We start from the raw sequence: 27,831 nt of genomic DNA on the forward strand, positions 1-27,831 counted from the left end.
GTTCTGTGATGAAAATATATATTTTTTATATTTACATTCTTTATATGTCAATGTGCAGGCTTCGAGAAAATGAAAGAATGTCACTTTGATGGTGTTCTTTAGGATCATTGACCATTATATTTGGTATTACAAGCGTAAAGTTGACTATAGGGGTGTTATTTTATGTGTAGAGGGCTCTAATAATGATAAAACTGCAGCCTTATGATACCATCTACTGTACAGAATTGGAAGGACAAGCCGTCGTAATTAATCACCCATTGATTGATGCCAATTTTCTTAATTTTGTGGGATCTGTGATTGGTGTATGCTGTCAGTTGTTCGGTGCACCCTTGATTGTCATGTGTTTATGAGCCAGGGCCAATGAAAATCCTTTGTTTCCAGACCTGACCAATGCAGCTAAAAATGGAATCCAGTGAGTTATGATTGTTTGGAAAAACCGGTAAGTGGAGTCGGACGTATTCAGCATATAAATGAAATAAAAGGTTGTGCTTGTCAACTGAATTTAGGAGCAACAAATACAGTATAAAGGAAACAGTACTGGTCCAAGAATGGATCCCTGTGGCACACCAGAGGACAGTGGAGCAAACGTCCTGTCTGTCAAATATGACTTCAACCACTGGAGTGGACCACAGTGTGAGATGCAGCAGTGAGGGCAAGCATCACCAGCAACGCAGGTTTTGTCAGGTATGTCATTCTGAACTTTGAGTGGTGCGGACTCAGTACTGGGCTGCACGGTGTTCGAGTGGTTAGCGCACAGCTAGGAGACCAGGGTTCAATTCCACCCTCTGCCATCTCTGTGTGGAGTTTGCATGTTCTCCCCGTGCATGCAGGGGTTTTCTCCGGGTTCCTCCCACATTCCAAAAACATGCTAGGTTAATTAGCGACTCCAAATTGTCCATAGGTATGAATGTGAGTGTGAATGGTTGTTTGTCTATATGTGCCCTGTGATTGGCTGGCCACCAGTCCAGGGTGTAAAAGCAACCTTTTGTAAAATAAATAAACAAGGGCTTACTGTAAATATAGATATGATTCAATTGCAGTGTCAAAATGACAACCACCTTAGATGTGCCTTCCTCCTCTCGCAGTTTCACTTCCTGTTTTTCAGTTGTCCGGACAGGAAGTGTGTGTGTACACGGATAAAGAGAAGTAGTTGCCAAATTCAACAAGCAAACGCGCCTGCCTCTATTTTCAATTTCTAAAACCCTGATCCAGTCAGAAAGTTTAGTCCGCTTAAAAGCTGCATTCAAGTTCAGGGCTTATTAGTAGCCGCTTACTGCTTTAATGAACTCCTATGGATCCTCCACCGGCTTCATCAGCGACTTTAGTAGAAAAGCAACAAATACACAAGGAATTATAATTTTAGGGGGTGGGGACAATCCAGGCCGGTGTTGCTAATTGCTCTGTTTAGATGTAATTGCTGTTTTCTTTCCACTGGGTTCATAACCCGGTTGTTGATAGGTGGCTTTAATGAACATAATTGCTGCTTGTGGGAAACAAGAGAGACGCTTAAACAGTCCGACGAGGGGATTGAGGTGTGAAAGCGAGCTGTTATCGCCATTACCGCTTTTACTACTTAGCGCTTTCACTCGCCATGGCCTCTGACTGCCTCTCTCCTCACTCTGCCCCTTAACGTTTTGACTGACAATTGCAGGTCTCGAGCTCAGCCCTTGGTGGGACCAAGCTAAACGCTAGTTCTTCATATTGAACTTTTGGTAACCTGTTGCATTTACATAGGAGTCCATTTTGGACCGCCGATGTGTGTCTTATCAGAGCTTTGGAAACTCAACCGTTACAAAAGTGTCAAAAGAAGTGAATCCCTGTGGGACGCCGGTCGACAACTACACCTACGCACTCCTCGAACGGCGCAGTAGATTAGAAACACCTGGTGGCAAGCTGGACGGGGAGAATGCGCTCGTGTGAAAGGTATGTTGACTAACACTGTGTGTTACTTACACACACACACACGCTTCCATACATTGCCAATAGCCAACCGATCAACACTACCAATCAAAACTTCCCCGGTTCGGCTGCCCAATAAGGAGGCATAACTCGCTGATGGATGAATGCCGGCATTTTGTCTTCTCTCCGGGATGCCGAGGGCACAGTAGATTGGGTCGGCCACATATGCGGTTCAAAAGGCAGCGGATGCCACTCGAGGGGCCCGGCAGAGGTGGGCAAACCTGCTTTTCATTCAGGTTTTCAGTTCATAACGTGATAAAACTAGAAATAGAAATAGAAAAAGTGAGTTGTACGGATACCAGCGTGTTAAGATATGAAAATAATGGTTTTGAGTGTCTTTTGCTTGGTGTGATGGAGCCCAGGTATCAACTCATGAATATGCAAGCTGTGGTTTCCACCACTGAACGACACAAAAGTATCCCAATGATAATGAGATAAAATGAGATAAAATGTCATAATTATTAGATAAATGAAATTAGAGATAAATGAGTCTAAATTATGAGGTGCAAAGTGGAGAATACGGGACAAAAAAAGTCATAATTATGACTTCACATTCTCATAAATGAGTTTTTAAAAAGTTTAAATTGTGAACAATTATGCCGACTTCACCGAAGCCTTTGTCTCATGGCACTTAGCTCATGTGGCGTTTGTATCGACTTTGTTTTGTCATAATTTTATCTCATAATTATGACTTTTTATCTCAGATTCTGACTTTTCAGTATAAATATAGACAGCCTGAACGTGCTGAACCCTGTTGACCAGTTTGATGTTGCCATGGTTTGAATGGGTTGAGAAATGTGCCAGTCGTAGTAGAAAAGGGAAAGGCTCAATTTGGGGAAAATTTTGTACCACCCCCAAAATGTCATCAGTTCTTCCATATCCCATTTCTGACCATTCCTGAAAATTTAATACAAATCCAAACACAAAAACACAACCTCTATCTTGGCGGATGTAATAACGTCACTAAAGCTCACGTTGATGCCTTCATACACAGCATCATTCCCAAACGCTAATGTTGTCTTGGGAGAGGACTGTCAGCACCAAGGGAGGATGTAACGCAGCCTCATGGTTCAAGGTCCCGTGGTGAATTATTGTTTGGCTCATTAAGTTTGTCTCCCCGCCGTGCCGTAACTCCTGTGTGCTGATTTACGCCATTGTTTTCCTGTCTGATAGAACGCCCGAAAGGTGGCCGCTGATTCAGTTTTCACTGCAGTGTCCATCAATTTGCTGTGTAGCCTATTAATCAATACACCACCAGTTCCCTGATGGCCATGCCGCCGGTGAACCTCAGCGAGCACCAGGTAAGATCCCCTGCAACACCGCAACAGACTTGACCACCCGTGGTCACAATTCCCAAGCAGGCCAAGACAGCTGCTTCTGCTCCCCCACAATTGGGACGTTCCCGACGGTTCCACAACACCAAGACCTCCTGAATAACAAAATTGGCTCATCGTAGCTTTTAGTCGAGAGAGCATCTTGCGAAGGCTTTGGGAGAGATGTTCCAGGAAGCAGATCTTCTATATCCTGGGCCCCGGAAGGATGGCTGTTTATAGACGTTTCATTCCAGACTTGACCACTTCCTGTCCTCCAGGGTTTGAACCAAAAGCCTGGGCTTGTCAAGGTGAAGTCCAGCGCAGTGCTTTTAAGGCGCCCAGTCAAGCATTCGTGGGTGCGGAGCCCCCCCCCCCCCCCCCCCCCCCCCCCCACATTGTTCACCCTACAGGAGGTAAAAAGTTAAAAAATAGCATGGAGCGGCGTTCCCTTCATTCCTTGCCTTTTTATTCCTGGTGTGCAGCCCGCTTGGGGGGGGGGGGGCTCCGGTGCACATGGCCGAGCAGCAGGCACCCAGCTTGAATGTTTATGGGGGCAGAAAGAAGGGAGGGCTTCGTAGCCAGGTTTGGGGAGGGGGTGGTGGGGGGGGGGTCTCATATTATGCAGGACAAATAACTGCATGAGCCTCCTCACAAGTTCATTACAAACCCTTCTCCCGCCAACCACCACCCCCCCTCTCATATTTCCTCCCTTATGCAGACCCCCACTCCACACGTCCTCCTATCCGCACTCGGTGCACCCCCCTCTTACCCCCCCACGTGTCCGCGGCAGCATGACGGGGAGGCGGGGGGCGGTCCACCACGGCTCCTCCCTCCACTCGCTGTCTTCGTGTGTGTACCCCCCCCCCCCCTTCACTTGCTCCCTCCGCACTCCTCCTTCCAACCTGCCCGTTCAAGGGGGGGCAAGGGGGGGTGATGAAACGGGAGTGAAGAAGAGGAAGGAAGAGAGAGCAGGGGGGGGGGCGGGTTGATATCTTGTTTTTCCCCTGGAGCGGAAAGGGCGTCACGCCGGCCGCAGGACGGAAGGAAGGGAAGAAAGCCAGAAGAAGACAAGACGAAGACGACGAGGAGGGGGGGCTGGGAAACACGACACAGGATCGGCGAATTTGACGGCGGACGGCGGCGATCAACACCCCCGCGTAGCCACCCCCCACGTCCCGCCTCATCCCTCGATCAACGTCCTCTCTCTCCCCCACTCTCTCTCTCTCTCTCTCTGCGACGATGATCCGCGCCTCTCGTCTCCTCTGAACGTTATTCCAACAAACCGCCGCCATCGATTCTGGAACCATCATCATAATCCGGGTTTTTCTTTCGAATGACCGTGGAGTCAAAACGAGGGAGAAAGGCCATCATCGCCATCATCATCATCACCACCACCACCACCACCACCGCTAGCACCATCTCTAGCCGCCAGCCAGGTCCTCCCTCCCGGCTTAGCGCCTCCGGCATCACCGATGCGACGACACAGCGGCTCCAGCGGACTAGACTCGGACCAGCAGGGCTCTCATCCACCATGAAGCACTGAAAGACATCCGACACAAGCACAGATGGGTAAGAGGAGACCTGTGCGTGTGCGTGTGTGCGTGTGTGATGCTGGATGAAGTTGCTGCTCATCGTAAGAACACAGATGGCCTCGTCAGGCTTCTGGATCTTTCCACAATGATGCTCCAACAGCAGCCATGCTGTCTCTCAGGGTTTGCCCTGCAAAGCAAATTAGAGAAGGATGGAAAGGGTTTTTAGCTTCCTGAGTGTTGCTTGAAGTGCCCTTGAGCAGGACATAGAACCCCCAAACTGCTCTTGTGCGCCCCCACATGGTGCAGTACCTCTCCTTTTACAGTGGTGCCTCTCCTAAGGGAAACCAAATGATTTTGATGCTACATTTTTTCTTGTTGTTAATCAAAATACTCTGTTCCAGGGTCAAACTGTGGCCAGCATAAACAATTTTAGTTGCTCAAGCAAAGTTTGAAGTAATATTTTCACATCTTTAAAGGTCGCCTGTCGTTCAAACGGGACTTTTTAGTGATGTTCTAACAGTACCTAGCGGGATAAAAATATATTGTCTCTGTCGTGTGTTTGCTCAAACTTCTGAGGGAAGATGCTTTTAAAGGCTTGTCGTTCAGTTTGCAGAAGGGAAAACCTTCTTTCTCGTGGACTTGAGATCACCTCCAAGCCCCCCTGGGCTTGTGCGTACTACTTTGTAAAAACTGTGGGTTGCGACCCCCTTGTGTGCCATACATGCACCCCACATGCGTAATTAGTACAGCCAACGCACATTCAGATATATTGTACGCACGTTTGGGGGGTTTGGATGTTGTGCACCACTGTGGAGGCTCATTTAACAACGACCTAAAGCAGGCTTCGCTACACAGCTTAAAATATTTGTCAGTCAGCGACAGACATGGGAGCTGTATGTTGGATTGTTTTGTTTTTGTCAGCGACTAGGCTAGCGTAGCATAATGCTAAAATGTAATGTTAGCACTTTAGCATCACATGACAATGTTAGCTTAGCGACACACACAGCAGGGCTTCCTAAAAGCACTTAAATGTGGAACTATTACACAAGTGTAAAAAGAAGTATTTAGTAGAGTAACATGAGTACAGTTTAACAGTCGTATTATTGCCGTAAGTGTTGCTCATGCACGCTATTAATAGAAACGGTCATCCATTTTCCCTCCCAAACAGCTGGAGGAGCACCTGACACCCAAGCCCCCGACCCCACACACCTCTCGCAGCAGCCTTCTAATTTCCCATGAGAGGAGGTCTGGCTCTCCCCAGGTCTTTCTTTGGGTTCAGGTATTGATCCAAAGCTCCAGATGGGGAGTAGCCAACCAGGAGGGCGTGAGCCTGATATGGCGCTGAATGCCACTTGAGGATGACTCTCTAAGTGCCTTGCTCAGGAGCAAACATGAATAGAGTTGTTGTTGTGAGAGGTGAGCAGACCCTTGATCTTTTCTGAGATCTTGGAGTCTTGGAGTCTTGGAGTCAAAAAGTCTTGGAGGCTGGACTTTGGGTCCAGCTCAGGCACAGTCACAAAAAAGTGGGTCAGACCAGACACCCCCACCCACCCAGGTCCCAGCCAGTCCCCCCTCTGGTGCGCGTTGGCAGGCTTCACAGCAGCAGGTGTGAGCGTGGCTTCAGCAACCCCTCTACCCCCCAATCGTGTGACGCGGGGGGCCATATTTGACCCGACTGCAAGCCACGCTTCCTGAACCGCCTTTGGCCTTCAATGCTGCGAGTCGGCCACACAAAGATGCGTTTTTAAGCCCCGCCGGCCGGCTGACGGGCGAGGTAATTACTAGACACAGCTTAGTGTAGCGTGATGCTGCCGCAGGGAAGACGACCACGCTTGTCCCGATCATATCTTATCTACATTTATTTACTTCGGGGCACTGCAGCATATTTTTGACAACTAAACAAAAAACCCATTGGGTGAACTTGGTGCTGTATAAGAAATAAATTCAGTATTAGTCCATGATTACTGTGGGTCGGCTATAGGATGCTAAGCTAGCCTCACACACACAGTGCATCACATCCTGCTGCTGTGGAAGTTAAGCTGTGCCACACACACACACACACACACACATATACCAGGATGCTGGCTGTGCTTCCACTGTTCCTGGAGAGAAAAAGACATCTCTTTCCATTTTTTTGACACATGTTTCTACAGTTTCCCATGGAGTTTATACAAACACACACCAGCCCGTCCACGTAGCAAAAGCAGCACAGGGAAGAAAATGCGTGGCGTTTGCAAACATGTACTTCCTGTTGTTTTGCCCTCCCGCTCACCTTGGAGGCTGGAACATAAAAATACATGAAAGCTGCTGTTTTTCTCTTCTGGGTCCACGGGGGGTGGGTGGGCGTTTACCGTCTACCGTTCGGGTGAGGAGCTGCAGGACATCCAGTTTGTCTCGTGACGAGGGCCGTCTGCCCTGGCCATCGTACCGTGGCCAAGGAAATGTTGTTGTGGTCTTCCCAGTCTGGCTGTGTCCATCCTCCAGCTACTCTTCACTGCGCTGTGTCTAGTCTGTCTAGTCTTAAACACATTATAATGGGACTAGCTAGGTTATTATTTTGGTATTTGTTTTTCACATTTTTGGAAACAAAAATGTGTACTACTGATCCTTGTCTTTCCCAGAGGGGATTCATGATATAGGTAAGAAGTAATCATTCGGAAAAATAAACAATCCACCCCCCCCCCCCCCACACACACACACACATCTTTATCACCAGAAGAAAGTATTCACTGTCCACTGTTCTTTGTTTTTTTAACATAGCATTTCAGGGCACCCAGAAGGCTATTTCTATGTAGATGAAAGGATGTAACCATAAAATACTTTGCCCTTTGGAAGCAGAAACGATCCCATGTGGACAGCCCCGGAATTAGCTCTGCTTCTTCCTACTGCTTTTCACACGTGTTGGGTTGTATAATCATGTGATGCCATTAATGGAACATCTTCGTTGGACACCAACCTCTTATTCTGTGGCTTGGTCCACTCCTTATAATGCGCCCCCCCCCCGTCCCCACCCCCTCCCATCCAGCTCCGCTTCTCTAAATAAGGCCTCCCCTCGCTCGACCCCCCTCCCCAATGCCTCCTGTCAGACAGCACGGCCCAGTTTAAGCGGAGCCGAAATAGAAAGTGCTCTGTCCTTTCCTCAGCACCCCCGCCACCACCCATGGGTGCACCCCCTACCCACCCCCGCCCACTCTCAAGTGTCACCTTACTTACCCAGTGTCCCACCAGGCCAAGCTTTCCCACCCGCAATGTTTCATTGATGTCACTACATTGCTGATGTGTGTGTGAATGTGTGTGAATGTGTGAGTTCCGAACAAAACAATGCATAATACCTGTGATTCTTTAGCAACCAAACATCAGGCTTGTCCAAACACCTACAGCCTCGTTCTTACTAGCATACGTGAATCCCTCCTTTATGGCAGCACCACCATAAGTGAATTTCTAGCATCCTTGGCATCGGTGTTTATCCTCAGTAAACTGCAGCACTCATGCATGCTAGCACCGCTATGCTAAACTGTCAGCAAGACGCACTTACCTTGATTCGCTCTCACCGATGTGGGCAAGAGTTCTTCTTGTCATCCGAATGTTATTTTTTAAAAAGTGTCAGGCTCACGGCAATATCCAGATTTTTTTTTATTTCCCTTTTCTTCTTAATCTCCTCTGTAGAATCCTTCGGTTGAGAAAATACTGACTCCCGTTGCGCAAAAATCCTTGAAATTGGCAGAGCTGGCGAGCTTTTGTCAGAAATTTGTCGCTGCGCCACACTGAAAATGTGGACACCTCCCCCGGTGCGCCGCCACGCCCATCTCGGCGCAGTCCGTCTACCAAAAGCAGTAAAAGCTTTGAGAAATGAAATCAGTGGTACTGCACAGCACACGCTGCAGCCATCTTTTCTTCCGTAAACACACTGAAACGTTTGACGTCCTGTACGTCACTTCCTGTACACATGTTTTGGTCATGTGAACAACCAGAGGGGGGGTGTAAATGAGGCGTGTAAACAAGCAATAGTCCCCTTCCGATGTTCCAGTGTTGGTGTGTACATGAACACCAGGGATGGGTCAGATAGCTGACCATGCATTGTGGGGAGGTCATGTGACACTGCAGGTTGCTTCTCGTCAATGCCAGTTCAACTGAAGGTCACCCCCACACCGCACCCCCACCCCCCCACACACGTCCTTGCTTGTTTCCGTGAGCCTTCAGCGCCATTTACAAGCAAACTGACAGATGATGCTCGGCCTCTCGTATTATCCACGCATGAACCCTCAGCATCTGCGGGACTTTGGGCCTTTACCTACTGCAGGGGTCTCAAACTCAATTTACCTGGGGGCCACTGGAGCTATGGACTCGTTGAGGTTGGGCCGCATCAGGGTTTAAAAAAAACAAAAATATTTTTTTTATTTACAAATAATTTCCTGCATTTTTTTGTACCCAGCGTCATAAGCCTGTAGCTTCACCGCTAATCCAATGTCGGAGTTGTTGTTGGACCATTGACAGTGTCTTATTTATTGATTTGGACAAAACAAACAGCTTAGCAGCTGAAATAAAGCGCCTGGAGTTAGCTAACCCGAGCTAGCAGGTCCTCCCTGTAAGAAGCGTTGGAACCGGCCTCCAGACTGTATCATGGTATAGGCGGGGCAAAATGGCGTCATTTTTGGCATCCATATCAAACTCGCGTGGGACGCACTGACATAAAAAAAAATTAAAAAATCAAGGCTGGGGCCTCAAACTAGCATCCTGTGGGCCGCATTTGGCTCGCGGGCCGCAAGTTTGAGACCCATTATCTACTGGAACAAACTACAATCTATAGAATATTCCATGAATGACCCGGGTCAGGTTTATCGGTCTCTCTCTGCTGTGGCAGGAAGCGCAAGACGAGCGAGCGAGTGTTTATGGATGCATGGAATGCAAGCAGGAGGAGGAGGAGGAGGAAGGACATTTTCATCAGGATTATCCCGCAACACACAATCTCATCTGGGAAAGTGTCCCAGCGCACACACACACACACACACGCACACATGCACACAATGCCTCAAGTGGCCACTGTACTTCACCTCATTTTATCCGGGAAAGCCCCTCGTCTGCTGCTGCTTTCGTGGACGAGATCACCTTTAGTCTCCATGGACGCCTCGCCTTCGTCTCAACCTAATTTTAGTGTTATCGAATCGATCGATTGATTGATGGGACACGTTCACCATCAGCGACCCATTCCATCTCGCTGCAGAAAGTACTTAATATTGAATGCAGCAACTCCTTTCCACAGAGGGGGGGTCTATAGCTAAAAACATATTTATGTACAGCATAATGGCCTATTATATTACTATTTTTTTTATGTTTATATATATATATATTTTTTTTTTAGAACATTCATTCATTTTCTACCGCTTATCCTCACGAGGGTCGCGGGGGTGCTGGAGCCTATCCCAGCTGGGTACACCCTGGACTGGTGGCTAGCCAATCACAGGGCACATATAGACAAACAACCATTCACACTCACATTCATACCTATGGACAATTTGGAGTCGCCAATTAACCTAGCATGTTTTTGGAATGTGGGAGGAAACCGTAATCCCCGGAGAACATGCAAACTCCACACAAAGATGGCCGAGGGTGGAATTGAACTCAGGTCTCCTAGCTGTGAGGCATGCGCGCTAACCACCCGTCCGCCGTGCAGCCTATCTTAGAACAATAATTGTATTAATAATTCCTAATTTATTTGTATGAAATAAATTAATAAATAATACAAATTGGGCGGCACGGCGGTCAAGCGGTTAGCGCGCAGACCTCACAGCTAGGAGACCAGGGTTCAATTCCACCCTCGGCCATCTCTGTGTGGAGTTTGCATGTTCTCCCCGTGCATGCGTGGGTTTTCTCCGGGTACTCCGGTTTCCTCCCACATTCCAAAAACATGCTAGTTTAATTAGCGACTCCAAATTGTCCATAGGTATGAATGTGAGTGTGAATGGTTGTTTGTCTATATGTGCCCTGTGATTGGCTGGCGACCAGTCCAGGGTGTACCCTGCCTCTCGCCCAAAGACAGCTGGGATAGGCTCCAGCACCCCCGCGACCCTCGTGAGGAAAAAGCGGTAGAAAATGAATGAATTAATTAATAATACAAATTGGATTTATTATAATTGTGCCTGCATTACTGCCACCTAGTGACCAGTGTACAACACTACACATCACAATGTGTTTGACTGCCATGTTCTTTTCAAAAATGAGCTTACATTTGTGGAGTAATACTCATCATTATGCTAATTAGCTTCAGCTAGCATGGCCAGCGTTGGCGGTGGCGTGGGCCTGGGGTGCGGTATGTGCGCTATGGGAGGAGTTTTTTCTCTTCCTTACCCCCCCAAATAAAATGCATGTGAGTTGGGCCGTATGTGAAATATGCAGAGCAGCACTTGTGATCTTTGGTAGGCAGAAACATTCGTGGAAAAGGAGATTCTTCCCAAATTAGAAGCATGTGCTGGACTTTTTCTCAATTATCCAGGAACATATGGCACAGCCGCCCCACTCTGCTTTTTTTGCAGCTCAAACATTCCAAGAATTCTCACCCTTTGGGACGCTTTTAGGTTTCCTATGCGATTACTAACAAGAAATGTTGAATACTTGTCGTGTGGATGTGAAGCAACAGGATTGTCGTGTCCGCCTTCTGCCCTCCCAGCTTTCATTTAGCAGCAGCGAGCCTGCAAGGAAAGACCAAAGAGCCACCATGTGTGTTTCTGTAGGTCACATGCGTGCGTGCTCGGTGTCCACTGTCACTCATGAAAGACAACGTGTTTGCTTTCATGTCGTCACGGCTCCCTCAAACCCGACAACAACAGCTCTCACATCTGTAGCTGACTGATGGGTTCTTGGCAGAGCTTTATTTGAGCATGTGTAGCGAAGCCTGCTTGACATTGTTGTAAATTAAGCCTCTAAAGTTTTTCAAACCACCACACGTGCATCATCTCAACATGCATCACAGGCCTTCAGTTAAGCGAACTTGCCAGATGCTAAATGTTGCTAGCTGGATACAGCTGGAACTGCTAACCTCAAGCACCACCGAGGTTGTAGCATTTGGAATTCAGACAGATTTGCATCTATGTACCCTGTGAGAATTCCTGTTTATCATAACTACAAATCCACATCCTGAATAATGCCATGTGATGCTAAAATGCTAACATTGTATTTTAACATTTTAACAGTTCATCAAAGTTCTGGGTCTTCCCTTGAACACCTCCCCAGGGAGTCATCCAGGAGGTCAAATATAAGTCAAATATAATAGTCACTGATGGATTACTTGATTGATTTGATGATTTGGTGATTTTAATAATTTATCTTTTTTCCCAACTTTTTGGAATTTTTTTTTTGCAATGTCAACAGAAGCGGTCCACCGCTGGGGTGGATAAAGTATACAAAACTGTGGTGAGACCAGCGATGTTGTTTGGTCCAGTGAGAAGAAAAGAACTGAAGGTAGCAGTGATGAGGATGCTGAGGTTCACATCGGGAGTGACCAGGATGGATAGGATCAGGAACGAGTACATCAGAGACCTTGGAGATAGAAGTCAGAGAGGCCAGACTGAGATGGTTGAGATAGTGAATATGTTGGTAGAAGGATGCTGCGTTTAGAGCTGCCAGGTATTTGGATGTAGTCAAAGAAGACATGAGGGTAGTTGGTGTGAGAGAGACGGATGCAGAAGACAAGGTTGGATGGAGGAGATTGGTTTGCTGTGGCGACCCCTGAAGGGAAAAGCAGTCCACCATGCTTGTGGACGTCTGCTTAAGCCTTTCAGTCACAATGAGCATACCCTGTATACCCTATATACCCTGCACACCCTGTATACCCTGCATATGCTGCACTGGGAATGGATGTGTTTCTCCACAAACACCATTTTGTGTGCTTTTATTGTGAAATGTTTTTTGCAAGACTGCCAAACACACACACACACACACATTTACAGTGTTGAGTGACTGGGCTGGAGCTTGACTTCACACACACACACACACACACACACACACACACACACACACACACACACACACACACAATGAGAAGCACTGTACCCAAATCAGCAGCAGTCTTGTTCCCTATAGTCATACACACACACACACACACACACACACACACTGTGCTATCCTCTTCCAAACATGTCCACACAGAGGAAGTACACATTATTTCCAGCGCTACAACTAATCCGATGTTGGCCAAAGCTGCAGCCTACATGGTAAAATCATTTAGACCTTTTGTTGGACACACACACACACACACACACATAGACAGCGTGCGTGTGTGTGTGGTACAAACACAGGCCCTGTTGTCTCCTGACGGCGCTACTGTGGTACACACGGTGTCAGATGCTGCATGCATGCAAATGAATCAGCAGCAGATGGACTACATCGCCGTTTGACTTTTTTTCATTCTCATGAATTTACGTCATTTTTTTTTACGTCATACATTTATGAGAAAAAAGTTGTCAATTCATTTTTTAAGTGTATTTATTCTCGTAAACATGCATCTTTTTTGTGTAAATTCACGACCTTATTCAGTAAACATTAAAAAAAAAAATTCTTGTACATTCATGACAAAAAAGTATGTATTTTATTCTCTTAAATTTATCACATTGTTATTGTAAATGTACTTATTTTATGTATTCTCTTAAATTTACGACATTATCGTAAATGTAATTATACTTATTTTATGTATTCTATTACATTTACGACATTGTTATCTTAAATGTAAATGTACTTATTTTGTGTATTCTCTTAAATTTACGACGTTGTTATTGTAAATATACTTATATTATGTATTCTCTTAAATTGTAAATGTACTTATTTTATGTATTCTCTTAAATTTACGACATTGTTAAATGTACTTATTTTTACTTGTAAATTTATGACTATTCTGGTAATATGAAGACTTTTTTTCTCGCACATTTATGAGAATAAGTTATAAATGTATTTATTTTATGTGTTTATTCTCGTAAATTCATACTTATATTCATACTTTATTCTTCCGGATGGCGCTTTGGGCACCCCAGCGCTGCTCCATGCTGACTAAATGTTGAATATTTTGTGACGGCTGCGAGTTGGCGTCTGTGTGTGAAAGAGGCTTTTATTTTGTAGGCTGGGCTACTTAGAGAGATGTTTTGTCCATCAGCTTAATGGAGCGTGCGTGAAGCTCTGCAGTCTTTTCTGTTTCAGGGGCATAATGCAGCATTTTAGAAGCTGAATGATGCGTTCACTGACACTGGTGAAGCGGCACTGTGTAATGAGAGCTGGGCTCAGGTATGTGCTGCTGTGTCTTCAAGCCAGCTTTCAGCGTAAAAGACAAAGACGCAGTGAGTGAAATGGACAATGGACGGCGTTGTCTTGTGTCTGGTGTCGTCAGGTGACCCGTCGTGGTCCGCAATCATGCAAACTCATGCGATGCATTCCAGGACCTCTTCTCTAACTTCCACTTCCCATGTCTTTGTTTTTTCTTTCCTGGGGGAGATTGGCTGATCCCACACTTGCTTGATTGGAACAAAAAAGATCCAGGAAATGAGGATAGTTTGCCAAATGAAAATCGTAAGCAAAGCAAAATCGCAGGAAATGAGCAGGATGCTAGAATCTTACTTCATACTCTACTTTCTTCTCTTCTTGTTCCTTGTTGATGCCCAATCTTTGCTCATAAAGACAAACAAGTTCTGGCACCAGTCCAGGCTGGACTTCCTCCAGTCCTGGCATGGTGCCTCCCCCACTGGCCTGCGTTCACACGGTGCAAAAAAGCTAACATGCTAACTGTTACCATGCTAGCACATAGCGAGATAGCACTCTATAGCAAAGTGCCAAGGCCGTTCTACAATGTCCCTGCATCATGCCATGTCTATATTTGCTTAAAATGCTAACATGCTAACAATTAGCATGGTGGCACCTAGCAAGACAGCACATAAGTACCGAATGTGCCAAGGCCGTTCTCCAATGTCCCTGCATCATGCCATGTCTATATTTGCTTAAAATGCTAACATGCTAACAATTAGCATGGTGGCACCTAGCAAGACAGCACATAAGTACCGAATGTGCCAAGGCAGTTCTATCGTATCCATACATCATACTACGTGCGTATTTGCATTTAGACAAACTAACATTTAACAGTTAGCATGTTAGCACTTAACAAGATAGCATCAAGATAGCATCACTAGTCCATCCGGACCAGGCTGAACTTCCTCCAGTCCTGGCATGATGCCCCCACTACTAACATGCTAACTGTTAGCTAACATGCTAACTGTTACCATGCTAGCACATAGCGAGATAGCACTCTATAGCAAAGTGCCAAGGCCATCCTACAATGCCATGTCTATATTTGCCTTAAATGCTAACATGTTAACAATTAGCATGCTAGCATCATGGTGGCACCTAGCAAGACACAAAGTACCGAATGTGCCAAGGCAGTTCTATCATATCCATACACCATACTACGTGCATATTTGCATTTAGACAAAGTAACAGGCTAACAGTTAGCATGTTAGCACTTAGCAAGATAGCATCAAGTACAGAAATCGTTGTTGTAATCTTCTGATGCGGGAAAAAAATGGGTCATTGAAACTGCAACTGTCCTTATCAACATGATAAACATCACAGCGTCCCTGAATAATATTCAGCCTGTTAATTCATAAGAGACAATAGACTGTCCTCCTGACTAAAATAGGACAGAAATGAAGGTCATGTGACGCCTCCCTTTTTCCCCACATTCCTTTTCTTTGTGTGTCCTCGCCATCGCTTTAATTGTGACGCGCACATACACACACATACACACTTGCATTGAGTTGAAGTAAAATGGTCAGTGTGAATTGAGGAATGTGCTAGAAGCTTTTTTTGGAGGCTCTCAACTGGAGAAAGGGAGCGCCTTGCTCTCGGAGGACGTTGACGAACATGAGCTCAGATGTTTGTAGTGTGGGAAATATCGATATTTTGATTTGAGAATTGCTTTCAGAGCATGAAGAGCTGGTATGGGAAGTATCGATATTTTGATTTGAGAATCGCTTTTAGAGCTTGAAGAGCTGGTATGGGAAGTATCGATATTTTGATTTGAGAATCGCTTTCAGAGCTTGAAGAGCTGGTATGGGAAGTATCGATATTTCAATATGAATCCATGGCAAAATTATCCAGTTCGATTTCCTTTTTTATCTGCGTGATGAACTCATTCGGTACCAAAAATGTAGTCATACAGAATATTTCTATAAACCCAAACTCCCCATTCCGATCATATATTTATACGTTTTTTTTACGTGTGTTTTGCGCAAGAGGCTGAAGGAGGTGCTGATGCAACTCCTCACCAATGGATTAGGCCAGGGGTGGGCAAACTTTTTGACTCACGGGCCGCATTGATATGACAAAATTTACGGGGGGGGCAGACTATATATTTTACACGTAACAGTCCACCTGGTATTATTGTATCTGTAAAATTGTCATGCAATCTGCTATTATTATTTATTATTTAATATTTATATTTAAATATTTTAAAAATAATAAAATATTATAATAATTACAATAAAATTAAAATAATAATTATTATATTATTATTATGTAAAATATGCAAATATAACAATAATATTATATAATTAATATAATAATTAGCATTAATATAATAATTATAATAATCATAGTATTTCTAATAATTATTATAATAATCTAATAATAATAATTATTATTATTATTACTATTATTATGTGCTTGTGTCCCTTTTTTCAGGAACACTTTGTAAACAACAGACCATGTCAAAAAACGACATTGATAAAACCATCAAAAGGTTGGCTCAAAGGTTGTATGTTGAGTTTAAATGAAATACTTTGGAAAGATTGGGCGGGCCGTATTCAAACACTTGGCGGGCCGGATGTGGCCCCCGGGCCGTAGTTTGCCCACCCCTGGATTAGGCTGAGAGCAATTTTAATACCATGAAAACATGCAGGGCATAAAAATGTAAAATTATCACATGAAAACAAATTTATTCTCAAGCTATTATATGTGGAAGATACATATTCTTTTATGACATGCTTGTTTTAGGGCAAACGGTGCTCTTATTTTGAAGAACGGTCATGGTAGTGTGTTCCGTGTATGTGGAGAATTTCTATTTACGTCGAAGATGAGCTGTGTTCAAAAATAAATGTGCTTCTTGGTTTTTTTTTTCATGCAGAACCTGAAAATGTGAAAATATGGTCGTACACACTCAACCACTCGAGCGTGCTAAACTAAGCTAACCCCTGCTAGCTTTCATTCATGAGATTCCACCAACTTTCGCTGTTTTTTATCACCTTTTGAAGCTGGGAAATACTCCCACACACGAGCGGTCCTTCTCACAATGACAACCTTCATTCATATGATGTGAATGTGTGCCTCTCCAAACACACACACACACTAAAGTGAGAGGAAGTTGGACCGACACTTCTCATCTCTCCATCAGAGATGATTCGGAGCATCTTCTAGCAGCATCCTCTGTGGGGCGGGGCGGGGCGGGGTCTCGAGGTGGATGAAGATGGATGGAGTGGAAGGAAGTGGTGTCTGCACCCTGAGCGCCGACAGCAAAGAGCAGAGGAACGTGACGGGCGGCTGGCGGTGGATGAATTATGGATGAGGTGTTTGCGCTCCATCCTCATTCCTGCCCTCCGGCCACAAGTTCACGCACTTGCTTCCCTTGCACGCTTCTCTCATGCACACTTGCCGCAGCGCCACCTGCTGGAATTTCCACGGAACGGGAAATTAAATATTTTAATGTACATTCTAACAACCAAAAAACATGCTAGGTTAATTAGCGACTCCAAATTGTCCATAGGTATGAATGTGAGTGTGAATGGTTGTTTGTCTATATGTGCCCTGTGATTGGCTGGCCACCAGTCCAGGGTGTACCCCGCCCTCTCGCCCGAAGACAGCTGGGATAGGCTCCAGCATCCCCCGCGACCTTTGTGAGTATAAGCGGTAGAAAATGAATTCATGTTTCTTTTCAGGGGCTGCACGGTGGACTAGTGGTTAGCGCGTAGGCCTAACAGCTAGGACACACGGGTTCGATACCCTGCTCGGCCATCTCTGTGTGGAGTTTGCATGTTCTTCCTGTGCATACGTGGGTTTTCTCCGGTTACTCCGTTTTCCTCCCACATTCCAAAAACATGCTAGGTTAATTAGCGACTCCAAATTGTCCATAGGTATGAATGTGAGTGTGAATGGTTGTTTGTCTATATGTGCCCTGTGATTGGCTGGCCACCAATCCAGGGTGTACCCCGCCCTCTTGCCCAAAGAAGACAGCTGGGATAGGCTCCAGCACCCCTGTGGCCGTTGTGAGGATAATAATAGAAAATGAATGAATGAATATTCTAACAAAATGTCATAATAATGAATTATGATATGTTTATATACAGTATAACCGTATAGTAGCATCAAGTATTAACATGTATATGTTATATGTTACCGTCACAAGAGGAAAGTTGGAAAATGTTATGCTAATTTTGGGGCCTTTGTATTGAGTTGTGGACTCCTATAGAGCAGCTACGCAACATAACCCGCACACAAAGCTTTCTAGATCTTCCACAATCTGCACCTATTCCAGCTGGATTTAATTCACAAAGCTCATATCTGAAACTTTGGAATGGTTTAACAATGATAAAATGTTGTATTCCAAGGAGAAAAAAAATCATTATGAGGAAAAACATTCAGACACCCCTGATATACACCATGAGGGGGGGGACGAGGGGTGTTTTTTTTAACCATCCATCCATTTTCTTCCACTTAGCCAGGTCACAAGGCCAGCAGTCTCAAGACTTCCTGGTCCCTAGTGAGACATAATCCCTCCAGCATGTCCTCAGTCTGTTCCAGGGCATGCCTACAAGTCAAGTCTAGTTTATTTATATTGGCCTTAATGACAAAAGAAACACCTCACCAGGGAGGTGTTCGGGCGAGATGCCCTCAAGCGGCTTCTCTACTCTGAGCGCCTCACCTTCGAAAAATATACATATTTTGGGGTGAAAAAACACTTCTATAGTTTTGGGGGCTTTTGGGGGGCATAACAGTAGGGCTCACTCTGGTGCAGCAAAGACTGCAAATATAATAATACTGAATAATGTGACCAAAACAATGACAATAGTAAGAAAATCACTCGCTAAATGTACTGCAAAAAAGGTCAGTAAGGATAATTCATAATGCCGCCTACAGAGAACATACTAACTTCTTATTTCTAAAATCACAAATACTTCAACTTGCTGATATAGTTCATCTTCAAACGGCTAAAATAATGCATAAGGCTAAAAATAACCAATTAGCTAAAAATGTCATCCAATACTTCTCTACAAGAGAGGAGAAATATGATCTCAGGGAAGAAGTACATTTGAAACACTTGCTAGGACTACATTAAAAAGTCATAGCATTTCAGTATGTGGAATCAAACTATGGGATGGATTGAGTAAGGACCTCAAACAATAATAAAAAAAAAATTAATAAAAAAAAATAAAAATTTATATTATATTAGGAACGTAGGAAGTGAACAAATGTAACAGTTACTCATGCTCATATCACCTCGTACTTAAAAAATTAAGATTAAAAATTGATTAAAATTAAAAATAATTAAAAAATGTATTGTTTTTTAATTTTAAAAAAATTAATTATATTAGGAAAGCAGGAAGTGAACAAATGTAACAGTTAGTGATTGTAAAAGTACCAGATGGAGGGGTAGGATTTAATAAGCTTTGCTTCTTCCTACTCCTTTTGGACATGTGGAACTGTGAACTGATTATATGATGCATTCAATTGTAATCTGATGCATGTTCAAATGAAATAAAACCATTACCATTACCAAAATACAGAGGGAAGGAGGTACATACTACACAGTAGTAGACAATGTTTGTAAGTTAGCATCATGGCTACGTCCGCATATGACAAAGTATTCTCAGTAGGATGCATAACAATGAAGTCATTGTTCCATGAATACTTCGCTGACGCTGTCAATGAAAAGAATTTAGTCTCCCTAATGTTGTGTCCTGCGCACATGCTTCCATGTGTGCATTATTTAGGATGGCTTAGCACGCAGGCTTTCTCCTGACATTTCACTCAGCGAGCTGCTGACCCGTGAATCCGGTAGAAGAAGAAGGAAGACATTCTGCTCAGAATAGGAGAATTTTGAAGAATGAACCTCCTGATAAGAGTGACGGTCCTCAACCATCGCGTGGCCATGGCAACCTACGCTGGTGATGTGTTCACGTAGACTAGGCTCAAATACAGTTAAAATTATTCAATATTTTCTTAAGACACTTATAGAAAACATGGCAACTACCCTCCATCATTTTTTTTACCAAAAGTAGCGTCGCAGGTGTGCTGGAGCCTATCCCAGCGGTATTCGGACAAGAGGCGAGGTCCACCCTGGACTGGTCATGCCAACTACAAGCCAAAATGTGTTGAATAAAAAGTATTATAGACAGCTGGGATAGGCTCCAGCATAGCCACGACCTAGAGAATAAATGAATAAATACACTTACTTTACCTCTTCCCATAAAATGCACGTCTTTTATGATGTAATCAAAGATAACAGAGACCCCACCCATCACATTTGGTATCATTGGAAAGCTCTGATAAACTCGTGTGAAAGTGTGTGCACCCGTACGCCGACTTTGAGGTTAGTGGGCGTACGCACCTTTTGGAAACATGGCAAAAAGGAAGTGTAATCATATGATAGAAAAAAAAAACATGCATTGCATGAAAACATCCCGCCATCATTGACGACCAAAATTTGTAAGCAAGCACATTGAGGAAGCAGTTCGTCATTCAGCACTGCAGCTGCATGATGCACTGATATGGCTCACTTAGTGTGTGTACGTATGTGTGTGTATGTGTGTGTGTGTGTGTGTGTGTGTTGATCTGAGTACAGCTGCATCACAGCCACCATGAACATAACAACATAACGCAACATTCTTTGGTTTTGGTTGTGTTTTGGTTTTTGTGTACTGGTTTGTGTCTTGGCTCCTCCCACTTGTGTCTAGTCCAGGTGTTCCTTGTTGGTCCAATCAGTGTGTATTTAGTATTTAGCCCCCAGCTTCCTGTCTACTTTGTCTGTTCATCATATGTCTGTTGTGGTGAGTCTACGCCAAGCTAGTACTAGTATATTCATCGCTACCTGCACGTCCTCCAATGTGTTTGCATGTTTTGGACATTGCAAACTATATTTTTGTATGGAGTATATATGATTGCTGGGTTTTGCCGATGTAGTAATTACCAAGTTGGATTACTTCATTCATTCATTTTCTACCGCTTATCCTCACAAGGGTCGTGGGGGTGCTGGAGCCTATCCCAGCTGTCTTCAGACGAGAGTCCAGGGGTACACCCTGGACTGGTGGCCAGCCAATCACAAGGCACATATAGACAAACAACCATTCACACTCACATTCATACATACATACATTCATACCTAACACTTCTCAAAATGATTAGAGCCCTCTCGACAGAAAATAATACCCCTATATCACCTTTACACTCCTTTCACCCACAATAGAAGACATAATAAGAGTTTCGCCAACAGTAGCACGTGTTATGGATTATTGTGCCTGTTGTGAGATTATTTAAACCTGAAATAAAAACCCAGCGATTAAATCTGGTGCTTGTGTGTCTCACCCAAAATGACAATAACAGTACTGACCAGCGTAGAGTACTACATACCATGACAATTTTTACTCGATATGAGGGGAATTAAGTGAAAGTGAAAGTGAAACTCACTCACATTCATACCTATGGACAATTTGGAGTCGCCAATTAACCTAGCATGTTTTTGGAATGTGGGAGGAAACCGGAGTACCCGGAGAAAACCCACGCATGCACAGGGAGAGCATGCAAACTCCACACAGAGATGGCCGAGGGTGGAATTGAACACGGGTCTCCTAGCTGTGAGGTCTGCGAAGTTGGATTCCTTATTTATCAATGCAATATTTTTATACATAGATTTGTAGTGCGGCACTAGAAAACCTGTTTACAACCTTCTAAAAACACTTCTCAAAATGATTAGAGCCCTCTCGACAGAAAATAATACCCCTATATCACCTTTATACTAATTTCACCTGCAATAGTAGACATAATAAGAGTTTCCCCAACAGTAGCACGTGTTATGGATTATTGTGACTGTTGTGACATCATTTAAACCTGCAATTAAAAACCCAGCGATCAAATCTGGTGCTTGTGTGTCTCACCCAAAATGACAATAACAGTACTGACAACTAGTGACCAGCATAGAATACTACATACCATGACAATTTTTAGTGGATATGAGGGGAATTAAGTGAAAGTGAAAGTGAAAGTGAAAGTGAAACTGTGTGGTCTTTCCAGGATGAAAATGCGGCGTCACAGGGTGTTCTTGCTGTGCACGGTGGGCCTGTGCGTCATCTCCTTCCTGCACTACTACAAGGCCCTCCACTACGTCTCCCTCCTGCGCGAGCTCTCCGCCCCTTACCCGAACATCAAGTCCTTCATCATGGTCACCGGTTTCTTCTGGAGAGAGAAGGGAATCGCCGCCACCCCGCTCAGCCCCACGTCCCCCGAGGAGGCACCGCCTCTGCTTGCTCTTCACTCATCGGACACCAAAACCAGAGGCAGAGGGGCAGGGGATGTGGGCGGCGTGGCAGGAGAATTGGGGCCGGGGTTGATGTCGAGCGGCATCGTCAGAAGAGCGGGACTAGAGATGAGACTGAGGGAGGAGCCGGCGCCCCCTCACCCGTGGGAGAAACCAGAGGAGAGCCTGCGGGGAGACGTTCCAAGTCAGGTAAGCTCTGAACAGTGATTGGTTTCTTGATGAGAAGGTGCGGCTTGGAAGTAATCCCTGGAATATTCTGAATCAATGTCACAGCGAGATGAAAACCACCTCCAACCACGGGAACCCACCCGCCTTGCCCGACCTGCAGGCGTTGACATCCTGCAAGTCCCCTTCTCGGAAGTGGAGCACCCGGCAGTATTCCTCAAGGAACAACTGGGAGACTCCTCAGAATCCATGGGAGATCTCCACACTCGCACTCACCAGCTTCAAGATGACAAAACCTCGTACTTCGTACGAACCAAAGCCGGAGCGCTCTGCTTCAGGCAGGGCACGGAGGTTCTGAGCCAGAAGGACAACTCCGGCAGAGCGGTGGCCAATGTGGCCGGGGACGGGGCACACGCAGGGGTGGCCGGACATCGTAAACCTCTGGAGGTCCAGCAACAACCGTCTATCCTTCCCAAACCCAAGGCGAGATCAAGAGGCGGCAAGCGTCTGGTGAAGTGCGTGTGCCGACCAGGATGGCACGGACCCTACTGCGGCGTTCCCACCATGGTCTACCACTCCAACTTGCCCACTAAGGAGCGCCTGACCCCCAGAGAGACTCCACGCCGTGTCATCAACGCTATTAACGTTAATCACGAATTCGACCTGCTGCACGTTCGCTTTCATGAGCTCGCCCAAGCTGTCGACCTGTTCCTTGTTTGCGAATCCAACTTCACGGCTTACGGAGAGAAACGACCTCTGAGGTAATGGTAATGGTTGTATTTCATTTGAACATGCATCAGATGACAATTGAATGCATCACATAATCAGTTCACAGTTCCACATGTCCAAAAGGAGTAGGAAGAAGCAAAACTTAGTAAATCCTACCCCTCCATCTGGTACTTTTACAATCAGTAACTGTTACATTTGTTCACTTCCTGCTTTCCATAATACATTTTTTTTTCATCAACTGCTTGTATTGTTTCTTGAATTGGCTCATCGTTGTGCATTGTTTGAGGTCCTTACTCAATCCATCCCATAGTTTGATTCCACATACTGAAATGCTATGGCTTTTTAACGTAGTCCTAGCATATAAGTGTTTCACATTTAGTTCTTTCCTGAGATCATATTTCTCTGGTACTGGTACTTTTACAATTAGTAACTGTTACATTTGTTCACTTCCTGCTTTCCTAATATAGTTTGTTATTTTTATTTTTTTTATTAATTAATTAGATTTAATTTTAACATACCAAAGTTTTTTGTTTTTTTTTGTCACGTACCAAAGTATGAGGTGAGTTCTAACAATAAAAGAATTTGTTCACTTCCTGCTTTCCTAATATAGTTTAATTTATTTTATTATTAATTAATTAATTAGATTTAATTTTAACGTACCAAAGTTTATTTCTTTTTTTTTTCTTTTTTTTTTGTCACGTACCAAAAGTACGAGGTGAGTTCTAACAATAAAATTAGAATTTGTTCAGCCGCTTGTTTGAGACCCCTGATCTATTATCATCAAACCATCTTTTTAGTGTGACCATTTCTTCTCTGACCTTTCTAATGGTTTCGTCTGTACTCCCTTCCAGAACAAAAAGCAGTGGTATCATCCGCAAATAATACCAGCTTTAAGTCTTTTGTAACTTTGGAGATATCATTGATGTACAAGTTGAACAGTTTTGGCCCCAGTATTGACCCCTGGGGAACTCCGCGAGTAATATATGAACTTGCAGATGTGTATACTTCTAGCTGTATGTATTGCTTCCTGTTCGCTAAGTAGCTTTTGACCAATTTCAGAACAAATCCTCTTATTTCGTACCTTTCTAATTTAGTTATTCGGATGTCATGATTGATTGACACTTCCTGTGATCTATAGCGTTAGTGATTTCCAGGTGAACCTGAGCTTGCGGTACTAAGTGGTAGTACTTTTTCTAACTGTCATAAAACGTTGTCCGCAGTTTTCTTCGGCTACTCCTCAACGGTACGTACGACTACATCCGCCACAAGCTCCTGTACGTGTACCTCGACCACTTCCCGGAGGGCGGGCGGCAGGACGGTTGGATCGCCGATGACTACCTCCGCACCTTCCTGACACGCAACGGTATGTCCCGGGTGGTCGGAGTCCGACCGGACGACGTTTTTGTCATCAACGACGCCGATGAGATCCCGGCTCACGAAGGTCTCCTCTTCCTGAAGCTGTTTGACGGCTGGACGGAACCCGTCGCTTTCCACATGCGCAAGGTAGCCATAATTATTGATTATTATTGAGTATCAATTTTCTGTGATCCAGGATTTCTGGTATTCTGAACAGGAAGTTGGTGTCTCTGTGGTCTCTTTGCAGTCGTTGTATGGTTTCTTCTGGAAGCAGCTCGGCTCTCTGGAGGTGATATCAGGCTGCACGGTCGGGATGCTCCGCCACGTCTACGATTGCAACGGCATCATGCTACGGCGGCGCGAGTACTACACCATGCCGGGCTTCCGCAAGTACGAGAACGACATGGGCCACATCCTGGTCCAGTGGTCGGTGGGCAGCCCCTTCCACTTTGCCGGCTGGCACTGCTCCTGGTGTTTCACGCCTGAGGGTATCCACTTTAAGCTGACATCGGCGCAAAACGGGGACTTCCCGCGCTGGGGAGACTACGAGGACAAACGCGACCTCAACTACATCCGAGACCTCATCCGCACGGGGGGTTGGTTCGACGGCTCCTTGCAGGAGTACCCTCCAGTGGACCCCAAAGAGCACATGTACGCCCCAAGGTACATGCTGGAGCATTACGACAGGTACCGCTACCTCCTGGAGAACCCGTACAGCCGAGCGCCCACGCATAGCGACGTGTAGCGGAAGCGGCCATTTTTTGGATAAACACCAAACACGGCGATTGCTTCGGACTCGCTTAAAAAAAAAACTGGACGCCGTCAGTGGAGTCCCGCAGGGAACGTCGTGGATGTACAGACCACTGGAGTAACCAAATCATTCATTCATTCCCACACTTTTTAAGGGGCGTGGCTACCGCCTGATTGTCCCGCCTTTGAGGCGCATCACAGCGATGGCAGCCGCTCACGTGAATATCCCTTCCTGTTTGGACACACACACACACACACTCATCATTCATGCACTTGTGTGTGTGTGTGTGTTATAGGGAGGTTGTGTTCCTGTTTGTACATGAGAATTGCAGGTGTGTGTGTGTGTGTGTGTGTGTGTGTGTGTGTGTGTGTGTGTGTGATGAATTAGCGTTCATGTGTCTTATGACCCGTCAGTGTTGTGTGCAGCAGTCAGGATGACTTTGTCTCCTTGGAAACAAAAGTGTGTGACAGGAAAGACGAGTAGGCGGGTTCATCAAGTGTGTGTCTTTGTGTGTGTGTGTGTGTAGTTGTTCATGCGAGGTCAACCCTGATTGTGTTGTCATCTTCGCTCACAGCAGCATGACTCACTTTTCTTCTCTTTTTGAGAAAGTACAAGTTGACTTTTTTTGGAGGCACACAACCGGTAGGAACACACTTGTGTACACACTTAACAAATGCACAGTGGACATGCAACACACAAATATACACACACATGCACACTGTGGGGCACGTGGACAAACGCATTGATTGACGTGACACACACACACAAGCACATGCTAATCCAAAAATATACACCAACGTTCATTAAGATGTTGAAGGACGCACGCGAGTAAAGGGAATCAAACATGTAGGCTAAAAGTAAACACTCCATCAGCCGTCTGACGGACGAAGACTCCACCAGGCAGCGGCGGTTGAAGCGGAAATGAGGTTCGGGCGATGGAAAGAATCGAGTGACGCTAACGCCTCGCTAATGGAGCTAAAGTGTTACGCTTGCGGGGGGTATGGGGGGTGGGGGTGTGGGGGGCACATTGCGCCGCTTAAACCTCTGCAGGGATGTCGATGCGGGCTAATAGCAGCTCTGGCACGGTGCCTTAACGTCGGCGTGGCCGCTACCGACGAGGCCACGCTTCCTGTTTTCTGCACTTCCATACATTTGTGTCGACTTTTTCATAGCTAGCTAGCATGCTAGCTTAGCATGTTCACACAAGACAAAATGATCAAGTGTCTATTTTAAAGGGGACCTATTATCATTTTTCCACCCTTTGCATTGAGTTGTGGACTCCGATAGAGCAGTGACGCACAATAACCAGAAAGCATATAAAAACTTTCTAGTTCCTCCAGAATCTACACCTATTCAGCTGTATTTCCATACATTTATGTCGACTTTTTCATACTACATTTAACATCATGCTAGCTTAGCATATTCACACAAGACAAAATGATCAAATGTCTGTTTTAAAGGGGACCTATTATCATTTTTTCCGACCTTTGCATTGAGTTGTGGACTCCGATAGAGCAGCGACGCACAATAACCAGAAAGCATATAAAAACTTTCTAGTTCCTCCAGAATCTACACCTATTCAGCTGTATTTCTTTGGATTTTGTGCTTCCTGTGAAAAGTGTCTATTTAATGTATTCCGCCCATGGCCCGCCTCCAGGCAAGTCCACTCCGCTGAGGTTGCTGTTACTTCCTGTTTGCTCTTCTGACTCTTCCACACGTCCAAGTAACATTGGAAAACAACAGTTTAGTCTGTTTTGTCAGTTTAGCTAGTCCAGCTGGCCTACGTTTACAAAACACTCCAATGTGACGGATTAAAAAGCATATCTTTTGCTGGTAGGGAATCAAACTCCAACCACTTGTGCCTGAAGGTGGCGTCTTTAGGAATTGGAAACAAATGTGGCTTTCCCTTAGGAGCAATTGCTAGCAATGTAAACAGAGGAAGCAGAGCAGAGTTTATCTGGCTTACAGTCACGCCCATATAAGGAAGTCTGCTCCATTGTGACATCACAAAGAGGCAGTTTTACCACACCTTCTGAAACGGAGCATTTTGAGCCATTCCAAACTTCTTTCAAGGTTCACTTCAAAAATGTGCAAAACTCATAATCTGAAACTTTGGCATGGTTTAACACCAGAATACAAGAAGAAGCATAATAGGTCTCCTTTAAGATGTGTAGCAAAGCCTGCTTTTTAAATGTATGCATGCACAGAGAAGGGGGGGGGTTCATCAAGCTGGGGGTGGATCAGGAAGTTTTTGCTCCATAAAAAGATGCAACTGTAAAAAAAAACACTTTTTTGAATATTTCAGCTTTATGCGACAAACATTATTTTTCCTCACGGTGTTATGAGTTTATTACTGTAAAATTGTGACTTTTTCTCTTAATATTTTGTCTTCATTCTCGTAAAAAAAAATCCTATTTTATGTTGTTTTTTAAATTTATTTTCCAGCTATTTTATTCCCATAATATTTTGACT

General features: G+C 44.8%; 1 protein-coding gene across 1 annotated transcript; it reads left to right on the forward strand.

Annotated features, from left to right (window-relative positions):
- The first annotated feature begins 4,210 nt into the window (after positions 1 to 4,210).
- On the forward strand, positions 4,211 to 27,806 carry mgat3b (beta-1,4-mannosyl-glycoprotein 4-beta-N-acetylglucosaminyltransferase b). Its single transcript, XM_058072150.2, has 5 exons — positions 4,211 to 4,841; positions 22,115 to 22,547; positions 22,632 to 23,284; positions 24,473 to 24,755; positions 24,856 to 27,806. Exons 2-5 carry the CDS (start codon positions 22,116 to 22,118, stop codon positions 25,351 to 25,353), a joined length of 1,866 nt encoding a protein of 621 aa, XP_057928133.2. The 5' UTR covers positions 4,211 to 4,841; position 22,115; the 3' UTR covers positions 25,354 to 27,806.
- The last annotated feature ends 25 nt before the right edge of the window (positions 27,807 to 27,831 follow it).

This window comes from Doryrhamphus excisus, linkage group LG9, assembly GCF_037039965.1.
Source record: "Doryrhamphus excisus strain RoL-2023G ecotype Guam linkage group LG9, RoL_Dexc_Guam_v1.1, whole genome shotgun sequence".
Classification (NCBI taxonomy): domain Eukaryota; kingdom Metazoa; phylum Chordata; class Actinopteri; order Syngnathiformes; family Syngnathidae; genus Doryrhamphus; species Doryrhamphus excisus.